General features: G+C 45.7%; 1 protein-coding gene and 1 pseudogene across 1 annotated transcript; both read right to left on the bottom strand.

Annotated features, from left to right (window-relative positions):
• Positions 1-2,351: 2,351 nt before the first annotated feature.
• Positions 2,352-7,202, bottom strand: LOC124401673. Its single transcript, XM_046874104.1, is given in 3 exon segments — positions 2,352-2,666; positions 2,668-3,109; positions 7,135-7,202. Coding segments are annotated over 3 exon segments (780 nt in total). The 3' UTR covers positions 2,352-2,396.
• A 72-nt stretch (positions 7,203-7,274) lies between these two features.
• Positions 7,275-9,375, bottom strand: LOC124401672 (annotated as a pseudogene).
• Positions 9,376-15,498: the final 6,123 nt, after the last annotated feature.

Below are 15,498 nucleotides of genomic sequence, written 5' to 3'. Positions count from 1 at the left end.
GAAAGACAGAAAGAGAAATGTAAACATATTTATATGATGAATGAAAACAATGATGGACAGGAAGAGAGAGAAATGAGAGACAAAAAAAGGACAATGATGGACGAGAGGAAAATGCAAAAGATAGACACGTATTTAATTTGTGTTAAATGACTGTAGCATGTGATCGTGTGTCGGTGGTTCTTCAGAGGGGGTGGATTTTGGAGCCCCACTTGCCCTCCATCACTCCAAAAACGGTAACAAAATATGTATTAAAATATTAAGATCTTAATCAATATCAAATAGCATCAAGTTCAAAACCAGAGAAAATAAGCGCAGTTGTGTTTTGGTACCCTGATGTGTTTAAATTCACTGACTTTGTTGTGGTTGCTTTGGGCATATGAACTTTTATTTCCAGTGGGTAAAATTGAAGATTAACGAAGAAAAAAAAATCATTTGTGCCATTCGTTATGCCATACCCGTCATGTCTTTATTCCCCACTAGGGGGCGCCCCACATTTTGAAACCCACTGCACTTTTATATACAAATGTTTGTGGATACCGAAATATAAAATTAGCATGTCTTCACTCTTCTGGGAAGATGTTCCATCAGATTTAGTGGAGATTTGTGCTTTTTTATTCACTGATGTAAAGTGAGGAGGCCTGTGGGTGGCGCTCAAATTTATCCCAAAGCTGTTTAATAGGGTTTAAACAGGCCACTCAAGACCTTCCACAGTAGACATGTCCTGCTGGAACTTGTTACTCCACCACGTGTCTGATCAATATTTGGTAATCTGATCAATATTTGGTAAACTCTCTGTCTTCCTGTTTTTTTATTCTCACCTCTCTTTCGTGCTTAGTCTCTTTTGAGCTACTCATTGCAAAGCCTCAGATACCAGTGATTCTGACATCTTTCGGCTCCTCAGACCTGCCTGAACCGTCCTGATGCCGTAGTTCTGGATGGAGTTCTCAACTCTGATAACTGCTGAGAACAAACCCCAAGCCTGAGAGTCTATAAGGAAATGAAGAGCTCAAATCTCAGCTCTGGAATGTGACCAGGCAAATCTAAATACACACTTGTGTTAGTTGTTACCTCTCCAATGTGCAGTGTGAATTTGGTGAAATTGTGATGACGGTGAAATTTTCAACCCCTTACAATTTTTTTGGTGTGAAAACTGATGTTCTCCAATTTTACACCGTGTTACAGACGTCACGTCTAGCATAAGATTGTGATTGGTTTTGCTTTACGATGGTCCAAAGCTAAGATCTTCAATGTGTTTGTGTGTGTATCGTCTGCTCATGTACGTCATAGCAGCTATAAATGGTTGAAGCTATAACAAACGTTAACTATCATTTTTCCTGAAAATGTAGTGAAAGCGTAACTGGACCTAAAGCAGGACTGAAGGTATGACGATACCTGTAACTCTAATTGTACTAAAGTTGTAACAAATTGTAACTGTAGCACAAACTGGAACTGTATTGAAGCTATAATGGTACTACATCTTTAACTTACATTTTTATTGTAGCTGAAGCTGTAACTCTACCTGTAACTGAAGCTGTAACTTTCACCAATTTCACAAAATGAGTTAAAGGTCACGCCTTTACCAAAGATCTGAGATCTTCAGTGTGTGAACTGTGTGTAGCAGCTATAAACAGTTATACTGAAGCTGTAACTGTAATGTAACAGCGATAAAACTGTAACTGTAACAAACTAACAATAGCATTCAAATTGTTACTTTACCTTAAACTGTACCGAAAGGGTAACAGTACTTGTAACTGGACTGAAGGTCTAACATAAGCTGTAACTCTAACTGCAGTTGTAACAGTACTGAAGCTGAAATGTTACCTGTAAGTTTTTTAAAGCTGTAACTTATATCTACCTGTAAAATGTTTGCATTTCTGCATCACAAATCTGTATGTTATTGAGTGTAATTTATTAGAACTGAAGAACTCTGATCTCAGCTCTGGTGTGGTCTGTAAGGCTTCACGATATTGTATTATAACTGCTGTAAAGCTGTAACTGTGCTGTCAATGTAACAGTTGATGTGTTCTTTGGCAAATTGTAACGATAGGTTACTTAACGTAACCCCGGTTCTTTGAAAACAGAGTGAGGTGTTTCACTATGGGAATCGCTTTGGGCGTGACCAACTACGGAAGCTCTAATGACACCACGTCTGTCTTGACAGACAGGTCGACCTGAGATCAGGCTCCGCCCCACCTTTATCCCTCAGGTCGACCCCTTCTAACATCATTGCAGCGAGATTTCTTCCCGTCCCCGTGCAAGGAGGGAAGTGCAGGTGAAACACTTCACTCTGTTATCAAAGAACCGGGGTTATGTTAAGTAACCCATCGTTCTTTTTCTAACTTTGCTCGGTGTTTCACTATGGGAGATATAGACTGCTCCCGGATTGCACAGGTCAATCACATAGGCTCAGAACGCCTGGCACTCAGCACTGCATGTGCCAAGGATGACTCAGACACATCTAGTCTATAAAACCGCACAAAGGTGTGCGGCGTGGCCCAGCCAGCTGCCGCACAAATATCCTGAACAGAGACACCCTTAAGCAGGGCCCATGATGTCACCATCCCTCTAGTAGAGTGGGCCCTCAGACCCGTGGGAGCCTGAGAACCACAGCATTCATACGCTATAGATATAGCCTCCACAATCCAGCGGAACAGCCGCTGACTCGAACAACGGCTTCCCTTTGTGAGGGGTAGCCCAAGACACAAACAGCTGGTCCGATTTTCTGAAACCCGCTGTTCTTCTGACATACGTATGGAGGGCCCGCACCGGGCACAAGGAACTCAAGCCATCCTCCTCCTGAGGTGGGTGAAAAGCCGAAAGTTCCATAACGGAACATCTATAAGAAGAATCCACCACCTTAGGCACGAACGCCGGGTTAGGGCGAAAGGAAACCTTTGTGAGTCCAGGGGCGAACTGTAGACAGGACGGACTGACAGATAGGGCATGCAGCTCGCTCACACGCTTAGCAGTCACTAGAGCCACAAGCAGCACGGTCTTAAGAGAAAGAAATTTCAGCCCGACGCCATCCACCGGCTCGAAGGGGTGATGAGAAAGGGCTTCCAAAACCAAGGACAGGTCCCACTGAGGCACTAACTGCCGAGACACCGGCCTTATACCGGGAGCGTCCTAGGTTCTTCCGCCCTGATGGCCTGCACCCCAGCAGAGTTGGAGCAGCAGTGCTATCAGATAACATCTCTAGGATACTTCACACCATCTGACTGGTAAGACATCAGGAAATCTTCGACAATGAGAACACGCATACAACAGACCAAATAGTTACAAGTTCACACACAGCCCAGTTTATAGAAACTGTATCTATCCCTCGTGTAGCAAAACCAAGAAGTAAATACACAAGATCCAGAAACAATCTCATTGAAGTTAAAACTGAAAATGCCAGATAAACAAACACCAAAAGTTTTAAAGTTTGGTCTTTTAAACATTAGATCACTTGCACCCAAAGCACTGATTATAAATGAGATGATCACAGAGAATAATCTCGATGCACTCTGTCTCACTGAGACCTGGATTAAACCAGGTGATTATATGGGTCTAAACGAGTCGACACCGTCAGGATATGTTTATAAGCATGAGCCCCGTCAGACTGGTCGTGGGGGTGTAGGAACCATTTATACTGCTTCTCTTAATGTTAGTCAGATGTTAGGATTCAGCTTTAAATCATTTGAAGTGCTCGTTCTTAAAATTGTACTTTCAGACATACATAGAAAACTCGCTCTGGTCACCGTGTACAGACCCCCAGGACCCTACGCTGATTTTCTTCAAGAGTTTGCTTGTTTTCTATCAGATCTCTTGATCAATTTTGATAAAGTGCTGCTTGTAGGAGATTTTAATATTCATGTAGATGATGTAAACGATGCTCTAGGATTATCATTTGTTGACTTATTAAACTCTTTTGGGGTTAAACAAAACGTCACCAGACCAACTCATCGCTTTAACCACACACTAGACTTAATAATATCCCACGGAGCAGACGTCACTGATATAGATATTTTACCTCAGAGTGATGACATCACAGACCATTACCTCATACTGTACACACTACCGGTAGAGCAGATTAGCCGTGTTGCACCACGTTATCGACCTGGTAGGACTATTGTTCCAACCACTAAGGACAGATTCGTAAATAACCTGCCTGATTTATCTCAATTTCTCACTAAACCCATAACTACTATTAATCTTGATGAGATAACTAAGAACATAGACCTTATCCTCACTAGCACATTAGACACCGTTGCCCTATCCGGTTAAAAAGGTTAGAGACCAAGCACCTGCATCTTGGTATAATAGTCATACACATGCCCTCAAGAGAACAGCACGTAATCTGGAGAGAAAATGGAGGAAAACTAAATTGGAGGTATTTAGAATCGCGTATAAAGACAGTATGCTCAGCTACAGACGGGCACTAAAAGCTGCTAGAGCTGAACACCTGAGCAAACTTATAGAAAACAACAAAAACAATCCCAGGTTCCTTTTCAGTACAGTAGCTAAACTAACTACAAATCAGGGCTCTGAAAATTGTGTTCCATCACAGTTTAGTAGTGAGGACTTTATGATTTTCTTCACTGAAAAAATAGATAACATTAGAAAAACAATTGTGGCAGTTCAACCTCTTACAGCATCTCCTGAGACAGTGTTACCTTCAACTCCACAACTCCACTGTTTTACATGTATAGGACAGGAAGAGCTGTATAATGTTATTGCCAAAGCTAAATCGACAACATGTCAGTTAGATCCAATTCCTACTAAATTACTGAAGGAAGTGTTATATACAACTGGTGAGCCTCTTCTAAATATTATTAACTCCTCACTATCTTTAGGTCACGTCCTAAATCCCTCAAGCTAGCAGTTATTAAGCCCCTCATTAAAAACCTAATCTGGATCCAAACACGTTATCAAATTACAGACCAATTTCAAATCTCCCATTTATGTCTAAGATTTTAGAAAAGATTGTCGCTGCACAGTTATGTTCCTACCTGCAAGAGAACAATATCTTTGAAGAATTTCAGTCAGGTTTTAGGCCCCATCATAGCACAGAAACTGCTCTAGTTAAAATAACTAATGACCTGTTTTTAGCTTCAGACCAAGGCTTCATCTCGCTGTTGGTTTTACTAGATCTTAGTGCTGCATTCGACACTATAGACCATGATCTCCTCCTAGATCGCTTACAAAATTACATCGGCATTCAGGGACAGGCATTAAGCTGGTTTAAATCCTACCTGTCCGATCGTTACCATTTTGTAGATTTGAATGGAGAGCTATCCAGGCTAATGCAAGTAAATTATGGCGTGCCGCAAGGTTCAGTTCTAGGACCCTGCTCTTCACAATATACATGCTTCCGTTAGGAAATATTATTAGAAGGCATGGAATTAGCTTCCATTGTTATGCTGATGATACTCAGCTATATATTTCATCTAAACCAGGCGATACAGCTCAATTAACCCGGATGACTGAGTGTGTTAAGGAACTAAGAGATTGGATGACCCATAACTTTCTACTTTTAAATTCTGATAAGACTGAGATTTTGCTCATCGGCCCAAAAACTGGTATACAGACGCTCCAGCATCTCAACCTGCATTTAGACGGATGTTCTGTAACCACTAGTTCAACGGTAAAAGACCTGGGTGTTATTTTAGACAGCGACTTGTCTTTCAAAAATCACATCAATCAGGTTACAAAACAGCCTTCTTTCACCTTAGAAATATTTCTAAGCTAAGAAATATGTTGTCTATATCCGATGCAGAGAAGCTCGTCCATGCGTTTATGACCTCCAGAATAGACTACTGTAATGCGTTACTAGGTGGATGTCCTGCTTCATTAATAAACAAGCTTCAGTTAGTCCAGAATGCAGCAGCCAGAGTTCTTACAAGGTCAAAAAAATATGATCACATAACCCCGATCTTATCGTCCCTACATTGGCTTCCTGTTAAGTTTCGAATAGACTACAAACTATTACTTCTCACTTATAAAGCACTAAATGGTTTGGCTCCCGTGTATCTATCCAGTCTTTTAACACGCTACAACCCGCCACGCTCCCTGAGATCTCAAAACTCTGGGCTTCTAGTAGTTCCTAGAATAGCAAAGTCCACTAAAGGTGGTAGAGCATTTTCACATTTAGCTCCTAAACTCTGGAATAGTCTTCCTGACGGTGTTCGGGGCTCAGACACACTCACCCAATTTAAGTGTAGATTAAAACGTATCTTTTAACAAAGCCTACACATAACACACATCACATCATAACCTTGTGCTCCAGAACATCTGATCACATGCACATTATCAACTTGTGCTGTTAATATCATGAACAGCAGCTACGCTAATTCCTCTCCACTGCTTCTCTTTCTCTCCCCATCCCGAGGCATCCTGAGGTTGCTCCAGCTCCAGTCACCTCCCACCTCGTGATGATTACGGACCTTTAAAGAAGTAGATGCCGAACTCACAAACATCCTGAACCATCTAGAGACGTACCAGTGCCATTTGGATCCCGCTACATGTGTGGAGTTTTGACATTGGACCTCCTGGAGTGTTTAAAGGCTCTGGCATGGAGAAGCTGATGCTGGATCTGTGGTGATCACAAATGCTGAGCTTATAAAACTCGGAGCTACTAACCATATAGACTGTATAAGACTGCAGAAAGAACATTACTTATAATCTTATACTCCAGTAATCATGTTAGTTCTCACTCTCCAGTGTTCTGTATTGTTGAAAGATTTATGATCAAACTCTTGATGTCACCCAGATGAGGATGGGTTCCCCTTTTGAGTCTGGTTCCTCTCAAGGTTTCTTCCTCATAACATCTAAGGGAGTTTTTCCTTGCCACAGTCGCCACGGCTTGCTCATCAGGGACAAATGCACACCATTCACCATCACTGTTGATTTGTGTAAAGCTGCTTTGAGACAATGTCTGTTGTGAAAAGCGCTATACAAATAAACTTGACTTGACTTGACTTGACTTATACGGCGTGCACCTTTCATAAACCGGCTAATCAAAGGGTGCCGACCCGCAGGTTCGTCATTAAACCCGACGTGACATGCAGAAATAGCCGCCAGATACACTTTCAAAGTAGAAAAAGCTCTCCCTTTATCCAGCAAATCCTGGAGAAAACACAAAATGTCTCCCACAGAACACTGGAAAGAGACAATGTGACCGCGACCACACCACTCCTCAAAAACCCGCCATTTATTGTCATAAAGCGTGCGAGTAGACGAGGCCCTGGCACTCTGGATAGTGTGTATAACCGACCGGGGCAAACCCGCTACACTCAAGTTCCACCTCTCACGGGCCAGGCCCAGAGAGCAAGTCTGTCCGGGTGCGGATGATAAATCTCCCCGCCCGCCTGGGACAGAAGGTCCCTCCGTGGAGGGAGTGGCCAAGGCTGAGCCGACAGTAGCTGAACTATTTCTGCGATCCAGTGCCTGGAAGCCCAACGTGGAGCTATCAGAATCAGTGACAAGCTGAGTTCTCTGACCCTGGCCAGGGTGGGGGAAATCAAGCTCAGTGGAGGGAACGCGTGAGAAGAGCGTTTGGCCACGGGTGGGCTAACGCATCCACACCCAACGGTGCATCTTCGTCCCTCAGAGAAAAGAACAGAGGACACTGAGCGTTTTCTCGCGAGGCGTAGAGATCTATGGCGGCCCGGCCGTATCTCTGCCATATCTGCTCCACCACCTGAGTGTGCAGTTTCCATTCCCCGTACAGAGGGTTTCCCTGGACAATAGATCTGCACCCTGTTCCATACGCCTGGAACATGAGTCACCCTGATGGACAAAAACCTTGTGTCGCACCACATTATCAGTTTCCTCGCCAACTGATGCAGCTGGAGGGAGCGCACACCTCCCTGCCGGTTGATGTACGCGACCACTGTGGAATTGTCTGTTTTCACCAACACATGTCGGTCCTTTATAAAAGGCAGAAAGTGCTTCAGTGCCAGAAACACTGCCAACAACTCCAAGTAGTTTATATGTCTCGATCAGCTGTGGTGGCCACACGCCGTTCACAGCTCTGCCCATAAGGGTCGCACCCCAGCCCTTCAAAGACGCGTCCGTCGTCATAGTAACTCGCGACGACACCGCCCCCAATGGAATCCCCGACCGAAGAGTCGCGGGGCATCCCCATTGGCGAAGCGCTAAGACGCACAAATGCGTTATTTTCACCGGCCGATTGAGATGACGTCGGGGACATAAGCGCAACGCGACCCATCTCTGAAAATCTCTCATCATGAGAAGTCCCAGACGCACCACAGAAATCACTGAGGCCATTAAACCCAGCATTCGTAGGCACACTCGGAACGGGACCATAGACCCAGCCCGAAAACGGGAGCGACACTGAATGAGAGATGCGATTCTCCTCTCTGTCAGCGTGACTCGATAAGAGAGGGAATTTATACTGAGTCCCAGATATTCCGCGACCGCGCGGGACACAAGCGGCTCTTTTCCTGTTTATTTTGAAACCCAAGCTGCAGAGATGAGTGACTACGCCTCCGCATCTCTGACCGCTTGCTCCCTTGACGAGGAGCATATCAGATAATCGTCTATATAAGACAAAATCCGAATGCCGCTGTTTCTCAACGGCAAAAGAGCCGCCTCCACACACTTGCTGAAAGTTCTCGGAGCTAAAGACAGTCCGAACGGAATGGTTTGAAACTCGTAGGCAGTGCTTCTGTGCGCAAACCTCAAATATTTTCTGTGTGACGGTAAACGTCTATGTGAAAATATCGTCTGACAGATCGATCGTCACAAACCAATCGTTTGGATGGATCGACCGACAGAGTGCTTTGTGTGTCAACATTCTGAATGAATATTTCCTCAGGTGTCTGTTTAACACACGCAAATCCAAGATCGGACGGAGAGATGCGCTCCCTCTCTTCGGGATCACAAAGTACCGAGTAAAACCCTGACGGCTTTCCGCCTCGGAACAACTCTGATTGCCCTTTTGCTCAAAAGAGAGTCGATCTCGGTCGTTAGGACGCGAGCCGACTCCCCTTCGGCCACCGAGATCAACACACCGTTGAATCTGGGTGGTTTCATTGCGAATTGAAGCCTGTATCCCCGTGAAACCGTGTTTAAAACCCACGAAGGAACCGCGCATGCGCGCCAATTGACGAGGTGCGCAGAAAGGGAACCTGCGCGCACACAACTCTGGTCGCGCATTGATGACGTCACAACCTTCGCCGCGCAGGGCTTCGCTGACAGAGCGAGCGCGCCCTCCAGTGGTAAAACTGGGGGGGTGCACGCCGGGATCTCGGGATTTTCGCACACTATCGCCCTCGGCTGATCGCCTGGATGCGAAAGTGCCACATTTATTGTGTTTTGTATTGTTGAACACATCGCCCTCAGCCCGTGGCTTGGATGCGATGATGTCATCTTTATTGCGCAATCGTCCGAACTGACGTGCGAGGGAACAAATGTGGGGAGTGCTTGGTGACACTGAACCTTTTCCCTTAAGCCTCGAAATCGAGGAAAAACTAGAGAGGAAGCCCTTACGGAACTCAGAACCGGGCTGTGTTCTCTTCTCCTTTTCTTCGCCAGCGGAGAAAAGAGGACAAGAGAACATTCGCGTGTTAGGTCGCACGCTTCTTCTTCCGCTCCTCGGGGTGGGGCGGACGGTTTTTAGCCGCCGCGGCCGCAAATGAATGCTTTCCCCAATGTCCCGATCCATCCGATCTCGGACGTTGACCAGCTTACTGTCCGCCGAGAGTCGATCTTGAGCTCCTAGCGTGTATCGGTCTTCCCCTCGCAGCCGCGGCTGCGGCAAAACCCCGTCGCGCTGGCTAAGGGGGCGTGCTCTGAGACAGCTTACGAGGCAAACAGAGGTTGAATGCTTCGTCCTCCTGTTTCCTGAGAGTGCTGGTTTCTCTCATCTTCTCTAGAGCAGGACCGAACAGACCTTTAGCGGGGTTGTAGGCAGCATCCATGACGTCCGCTTTCTGTGTGTCACCCAAGCCTGACAGGTTGAGCCACAACGCTCTCTCACCTGACACAGCCAAACCCATCACGCGGCCGCAGCCCTGAACTGCGCCTCGTGAAGAGCGGAGAATTAGGTCGTTCACCACACAGATCTCGTCCCAAAGTACCGGGTTCGGTACTCCCGTGTCGAGCTGTCGTCCCATCTCCTCTAAAATCTCCGCCTGGTACGCGGACAGCAAAGTCACCGCGTTTAACGAGCACACTGACTGCGCTGCGTATTTGTACACCCTCTGATGGATGGACGCCGTCAATCTCTCGATTTTCCCAGGCAGCGCAATTTGAGAGGAGGCAGATATGGAACGCCGATTCGGATGGAGGTGATAAGCCACTGAAGGCTCCACGGCTGGGGGTCCGGCCAACCCCAGCTCTTCCATCCCCTGAATCTCCAGCTTGGAGCACCCTTTTGCGGGAAGCTTGCTTTTGAAGGGGCTGGACCAGTAGCGAGACATTTCCTTCATGCAAGCTGGCACGGCGGGCAGGAGCTGTCTAGCGGCGGGTTGAGCAGGCGGCAGCCTTTTCCGTCGTAAGGTCTCTCACAGCTCCCTCCGCGTCCTGGGCCGTGGGCCAAGCTAGTCCTAGCTTCGCCGCGGCTCGTTTGCATACCTCGTGCAGATTACCTTCGGCCTGTGAGGTTGCATCGTCCGCGCTCTGGGGTCTCGACTGTTGGGCCGGGAAGGGACCACTGTCGTCCTCATCCTCGTCCTCCATATCCAAGTCGAGGAGGTCTGAGTTCGCGTCTGCGTCCTCGTCGCACGGTCGCTCCTCATCCTCCGCGAGGAGGTTATCAAACAGAGGCGGCATGACCGGCGATTCGGCCTCCATCAGGTCCGCCCAGCTCGTGGAAGCTCGCGGCTGATGTTCGACGACCGTAAACCTCGCGGCGGCGCCGGACAGACACGGGTCCTGTTGGTTAGCCACCGCTACTCTCAGCCGTCTCTCCAGATGTCTCACCGGCAGCGACGCGCAGTGAGCGCATGCTTGAGGGTCCGCGAGCGACGTTTGAGCGTGCTTCGGGCCCATGCACGTGATGCACATCGGGTGAGGGTCCCTGCCCGAGATGGTCGCTCCACATGATGATGGACACGGGCGGGATACAACCTCCCTGATCTTCGACTCATTCCCTTTGGTGAGGGGATGATCGTAGACATGGCTGAGTACGGTTAATATTAGACTCGTCACAACACGTTAGTCCGCTGATGTTCGCAGGGTAGTTAGCCCTCCGAAGGCTTTGCCTTGACGCGCTAAGCCTGCAATAGCTTGACGCTACTACGTCCCTACCGTGTAATTTAATACCCAGCAGGTGGAATAGGAATAGCTCGCCTCGACGCGGACGCTATTCCGTGATGTCGCTCAGCACGATTCCGTACGACTGACCTCGCGTTCGGTGGCGGAATCCAATGACGGCCCGCACGATGAACAGTTAAGCGAAACCAGCCGAGAACAGGAAGTGCTGAGAGAGCTAAGTGTAGTCCCTCACGGGAAGAAAGCGCGAATGATGTTAGAAGGGGTCGACCTGAGGGATAAAGGTGGGGCGGAGCCTGATCTCAGGTCGACCTGTCTGTCAAGACAGACGTGGTGTCATTAGAGCTTCCGTAGTTGGTCACGCCCAAAGCGATTCCCATAGTGAAACACCAAGCGAAGTTAGAAAAAGAACCTCTTCTGCACATGCCTTTTTTTTAACAGAGGGACTTTGCCGGGGATTCTTGAAAATGGATTAGATAGATACAGATAGATACAACTTTATTTTCATTGCATTGTACAGGTACACAGCAACGAAATGCAGTTTGGCATCTACCAGAAGTGCAAAATGTAGCAGTTGTGCAAAAAGTGCAGATAAATATCTAGCATATTTACAGTGCAGATAACTATCTGGCATATTTACAGCAGTGGTATATATATGAGGTATATACAGTGAATAAATATAAAGGCTATGAAGGTTACAGATCACAGGGTTATGGCAGTAAGGAGTAGCAAGCTGAATAAACAGTCTACTATATATAAAAAAATATATATATATATAAATATATACACATACATTATGTACACAGATTAATGTGAAATGTTGGGCAGAATGTACAGTGATGATAAATATACATACAGATATAAAAGTGCAGATGTAATGAGGAGTGAAAAGATATAATATGTAGTATGTACATGTATTGTACAGAGGTTATATACAGTCTTTTGTTTATGTTTGTTTTGTAGTGATTTAGCGGTGTAGTGTAGAGTTCAGTAGTGTGATGGTGGATGGAAAAAAGCTGTCCCTGAACCTGCTGGTTCTAGTGCGTAAGTTCCTGTATCTCCTTCTTGATGGAAGGAGGTTAAACAGTTTATGACTGGGATGTGAAGAGTCCTTGATGATGCTGTGAGCTCTGCAGACATCTGCTGTGGTGAAGGTGTTCAATGGCAGGTAGTGTAGTGCCAGTGATGCGTTGGGCGGTTTTGACCACCCTTTGCAGTGCTTTACGTTCACACACAGTGGAGCCTCCGTACCATACAGTGATGGAGTTGGTCAGGATGCTCTCAATGATGCAGCGGTAGAAGCTCGTTAAAATCCCCGGAGACAGATGAGATTTCTTGAGACTTCTCAAGAAGTACAGGCGTTGTTGTGCTTTTTTAACCAGAGCTGACGTGTTCTGCTGCCATGTCAGATCCTCAGAGATGTGAACTCCCAGGAACTTAAAGCTGGAGACTCGCTCTACCTCGGTTCCATTGATGTTGACTGGTAGATGTCTCCTGCTGTTGGATTTCCGGAAGTCCACAATGAGCTCTTTGGTCTTTGTGGCGTTGAGAGTCAGGTTGTTGTTGGCACACCATGCTGCCAGATTACGGATCTCTTCCCTGTAGGCCGATTCGTCGTTGTTGTCGATCTGGCCGACCACGGTGGTGTCATCTGCATACTTGATGAAGATGTTGGAGTTATGCAGAGGAGCACAATCGTGGGTGAACAGGGAGTAGAGCAGTGGGCTCAGAACACAGCCCTGCGGTATGCCAGTGTTCAGAATTAGGGTTGAGGATACCTGGTTTCCCAACCTGACAGATTGAGGTCTGTTGGTGAGAAAGTCCAGAATCCATCTGCAAGTGGAGGTGCAGATACCCAGTTCACTGAGCTTAGTGATCAGTACAGTGGGGAGGACTGTATTGAACGCAGAGCTAAAGTCAATGAACAGCATTCTGATGTATGTGTTGCTTTTATCCAGGTGGGTGAGAGCAGAATGAAGAGCTGTGGAAACTGCATCCTCTGTTGACCTGTTCGGGCGATAGGCAAACTGGTATGGGTCCAGTGTAGGTGGTAGGCCCGCAGTGAGGTGATTCAGGACCAGTTTCTCAAAGCACTTCATAGCAATGGGAGTGAGTGCAACCGGGCGAAAGTCATTTAGGCATTTAGCAGCTGAGTGCTTAGGCACTGGTACGATAGTAGTGGTCTTCAGGCATGTTGGTACCGTGGCTTGGGCCAGTGACAGGTTGAAAATGTCAGTAAAAACCTGTGCCAGTTGTCCAGCGCATGCTCTGAGAACACGTCCCGGTATGCCGTCCGGGCCAGCTGCCTTACGTGCATCCACTCTGCTGAACACTGAATAGACGTCCGTTGTTGAGATTGAAAGTGGGCTGTAAGCAGTAGCAGAGTCCGTGGTTGGTGTAAAATGTCCTGTGCTTTGGTCAAAACGAGCAAAAAAGTGATTAAGTTCGTTCGGTTGGAAGGCACTGCTGGTTGGTTGAGCTGTGGGTTTGTAGTCCGTGATTGACTGGATGCCTTTCCACATGCGTCTGGGGTCAGAGTTGTGGAAGTGCTCCTCTAGCTTCACACAGACGTCTTCTAACTGTCACAGTACTTACAGGGAACTCCAGACTGTCTTTGATCATCCTGGAGCTGATCATTGGCTGAGCCTTTGCCATTCTGGTTATTCTTCGATCCATTTTGATGGTTGTCTTCCATTTAATAATTACTTATTAATTATTATTAATTATTAATTGCACAGCCTTAAGAGCGTGCATATCATGAATGCTGGGTCTTGTTTGTTTTCTGAGAATCTACCGCACCTACTGGTAACTTGTTTGCCACGTAGCAATAAAAAATATACTAAAAACCTGGATTATTCTGGTTAGTCACATTGTACTGCTATTATTTTGAACAGTACTGTATATCCTCGACATGTGGCGTGAAATAGAGTTTTCACCAAAAACCACAAAGTACTTAGTACCCTTAGTACTTTTTTGCGTGAAAAAAGTGACGTTTTCCAATTCATACCATATTCATAGTGTACTTTAAGCAGGTCAGGACTAACACATGACTGTGATTAGTTTTGTTCGGTTGCTTTCCAGTGCTGAGATTCGAGCCTTTATACTGTACTATATTGGTACTGTACTATAAACAACTCTTTACTATAACTCAGGTACGAAGTACAATAGAATGAAACTAATCACAACACAATGTTGCCCCTTACATGCTCAATGTGTGGTGTAAATTTGGTGATTATTAGGGAACGTCACATTTTTCACCCCAAAAAACACAAAGGGTTAGGGTGTTGCTTTCCAGTGCTAAGATTCAAGCCTCTGTACTGTACTGTTACCGTACTATGAAGTTCTGTACTATACCTCAACTACGAAGTAAGATCAAATGAAACTAATCACAATACAATGTTGCCCCTTAAATCATCGATGTGTAGCATGAATTTGGTAACAATCAGAGAACGTCGCTTTTTTCACCCAAAATACACAAAGGCTAACCCCTTAGTACTTTTTTGCGTGAAAAATGTGACATTTTCAAATTCGTGCCAAATTCATAGAGTAGATTAAGCAGGTCAGGACTGACACATGACTGTGATTAGTTTTGTTTTGTTGCTTTCCAGAGCTGAGATTCGAGCCTCTGTACTGTAACTGTACTATAAAGTTCTGTATTATACCTCAGCTACAGAATACGATAAAATAAAACTAATTACACCACAATGTTGCCCCTTACATCCTCAATATGTGAAATTTATTTGATGACTACTGGAGAATGGCGTATTTTCCCCAAAAAAATAAAATACAAAATGTGATGTTTTATGATTGTACTGTTCCGACCCAGTCTGGGGTTCGGTTGCACAGAGACCAGCTTGGGATTTAAGAGAATGGATATCTTTATAAAAATAATGCAAACCAGACACACAGAAAGTTTTGCTACACAAGGTGTTAGTTTATTGATAAGACAAGTGGAATTATAACTGTACAATGACTTGTCTTCAAGGTGGGCCAAGGTCACAATAATAAACAAAAAAGGTCAGAGTTAAAAAGTGTTCTTACCTGAAAGAAAAGAAACAAAACTACAATAAAGCCTTCCGAAACTCCCCACTACAAACACCAAACAACAATCGCCAACCCAAAGCAAATGGCAGCCACACCCCTACTGCCAGTGAATTAAGTGAATATGTACAGTGGTATCTATATACCGAAAAGGTAACCAAGTTCAAAAGGTCAAACTTAGATCAGAGTCTAAATACAGGCCAAAGTTGAAAACCAGAACAAACAAACAAGCCAAAC

Source organism: Silurus meridionalis, chromosome 18, assembly GCF_014805685.1.
Source record: "Silurus meridionalis isolate SWU-2019-XX chromosome 18, ASM1480568v1, whole genome shotgun sequence".
Lineage (NCBI taxonomy): Eukaryota > Metazoa > Chordata > Actinopteri > Siluriformes > Siluridae > Silurus > Silurus meridionalis.
The sequence above is the reverse complement of the archived record's forward strand: the minus strand, read 5'-3'. Positions and strand labels throughout refer to the sequence as shown.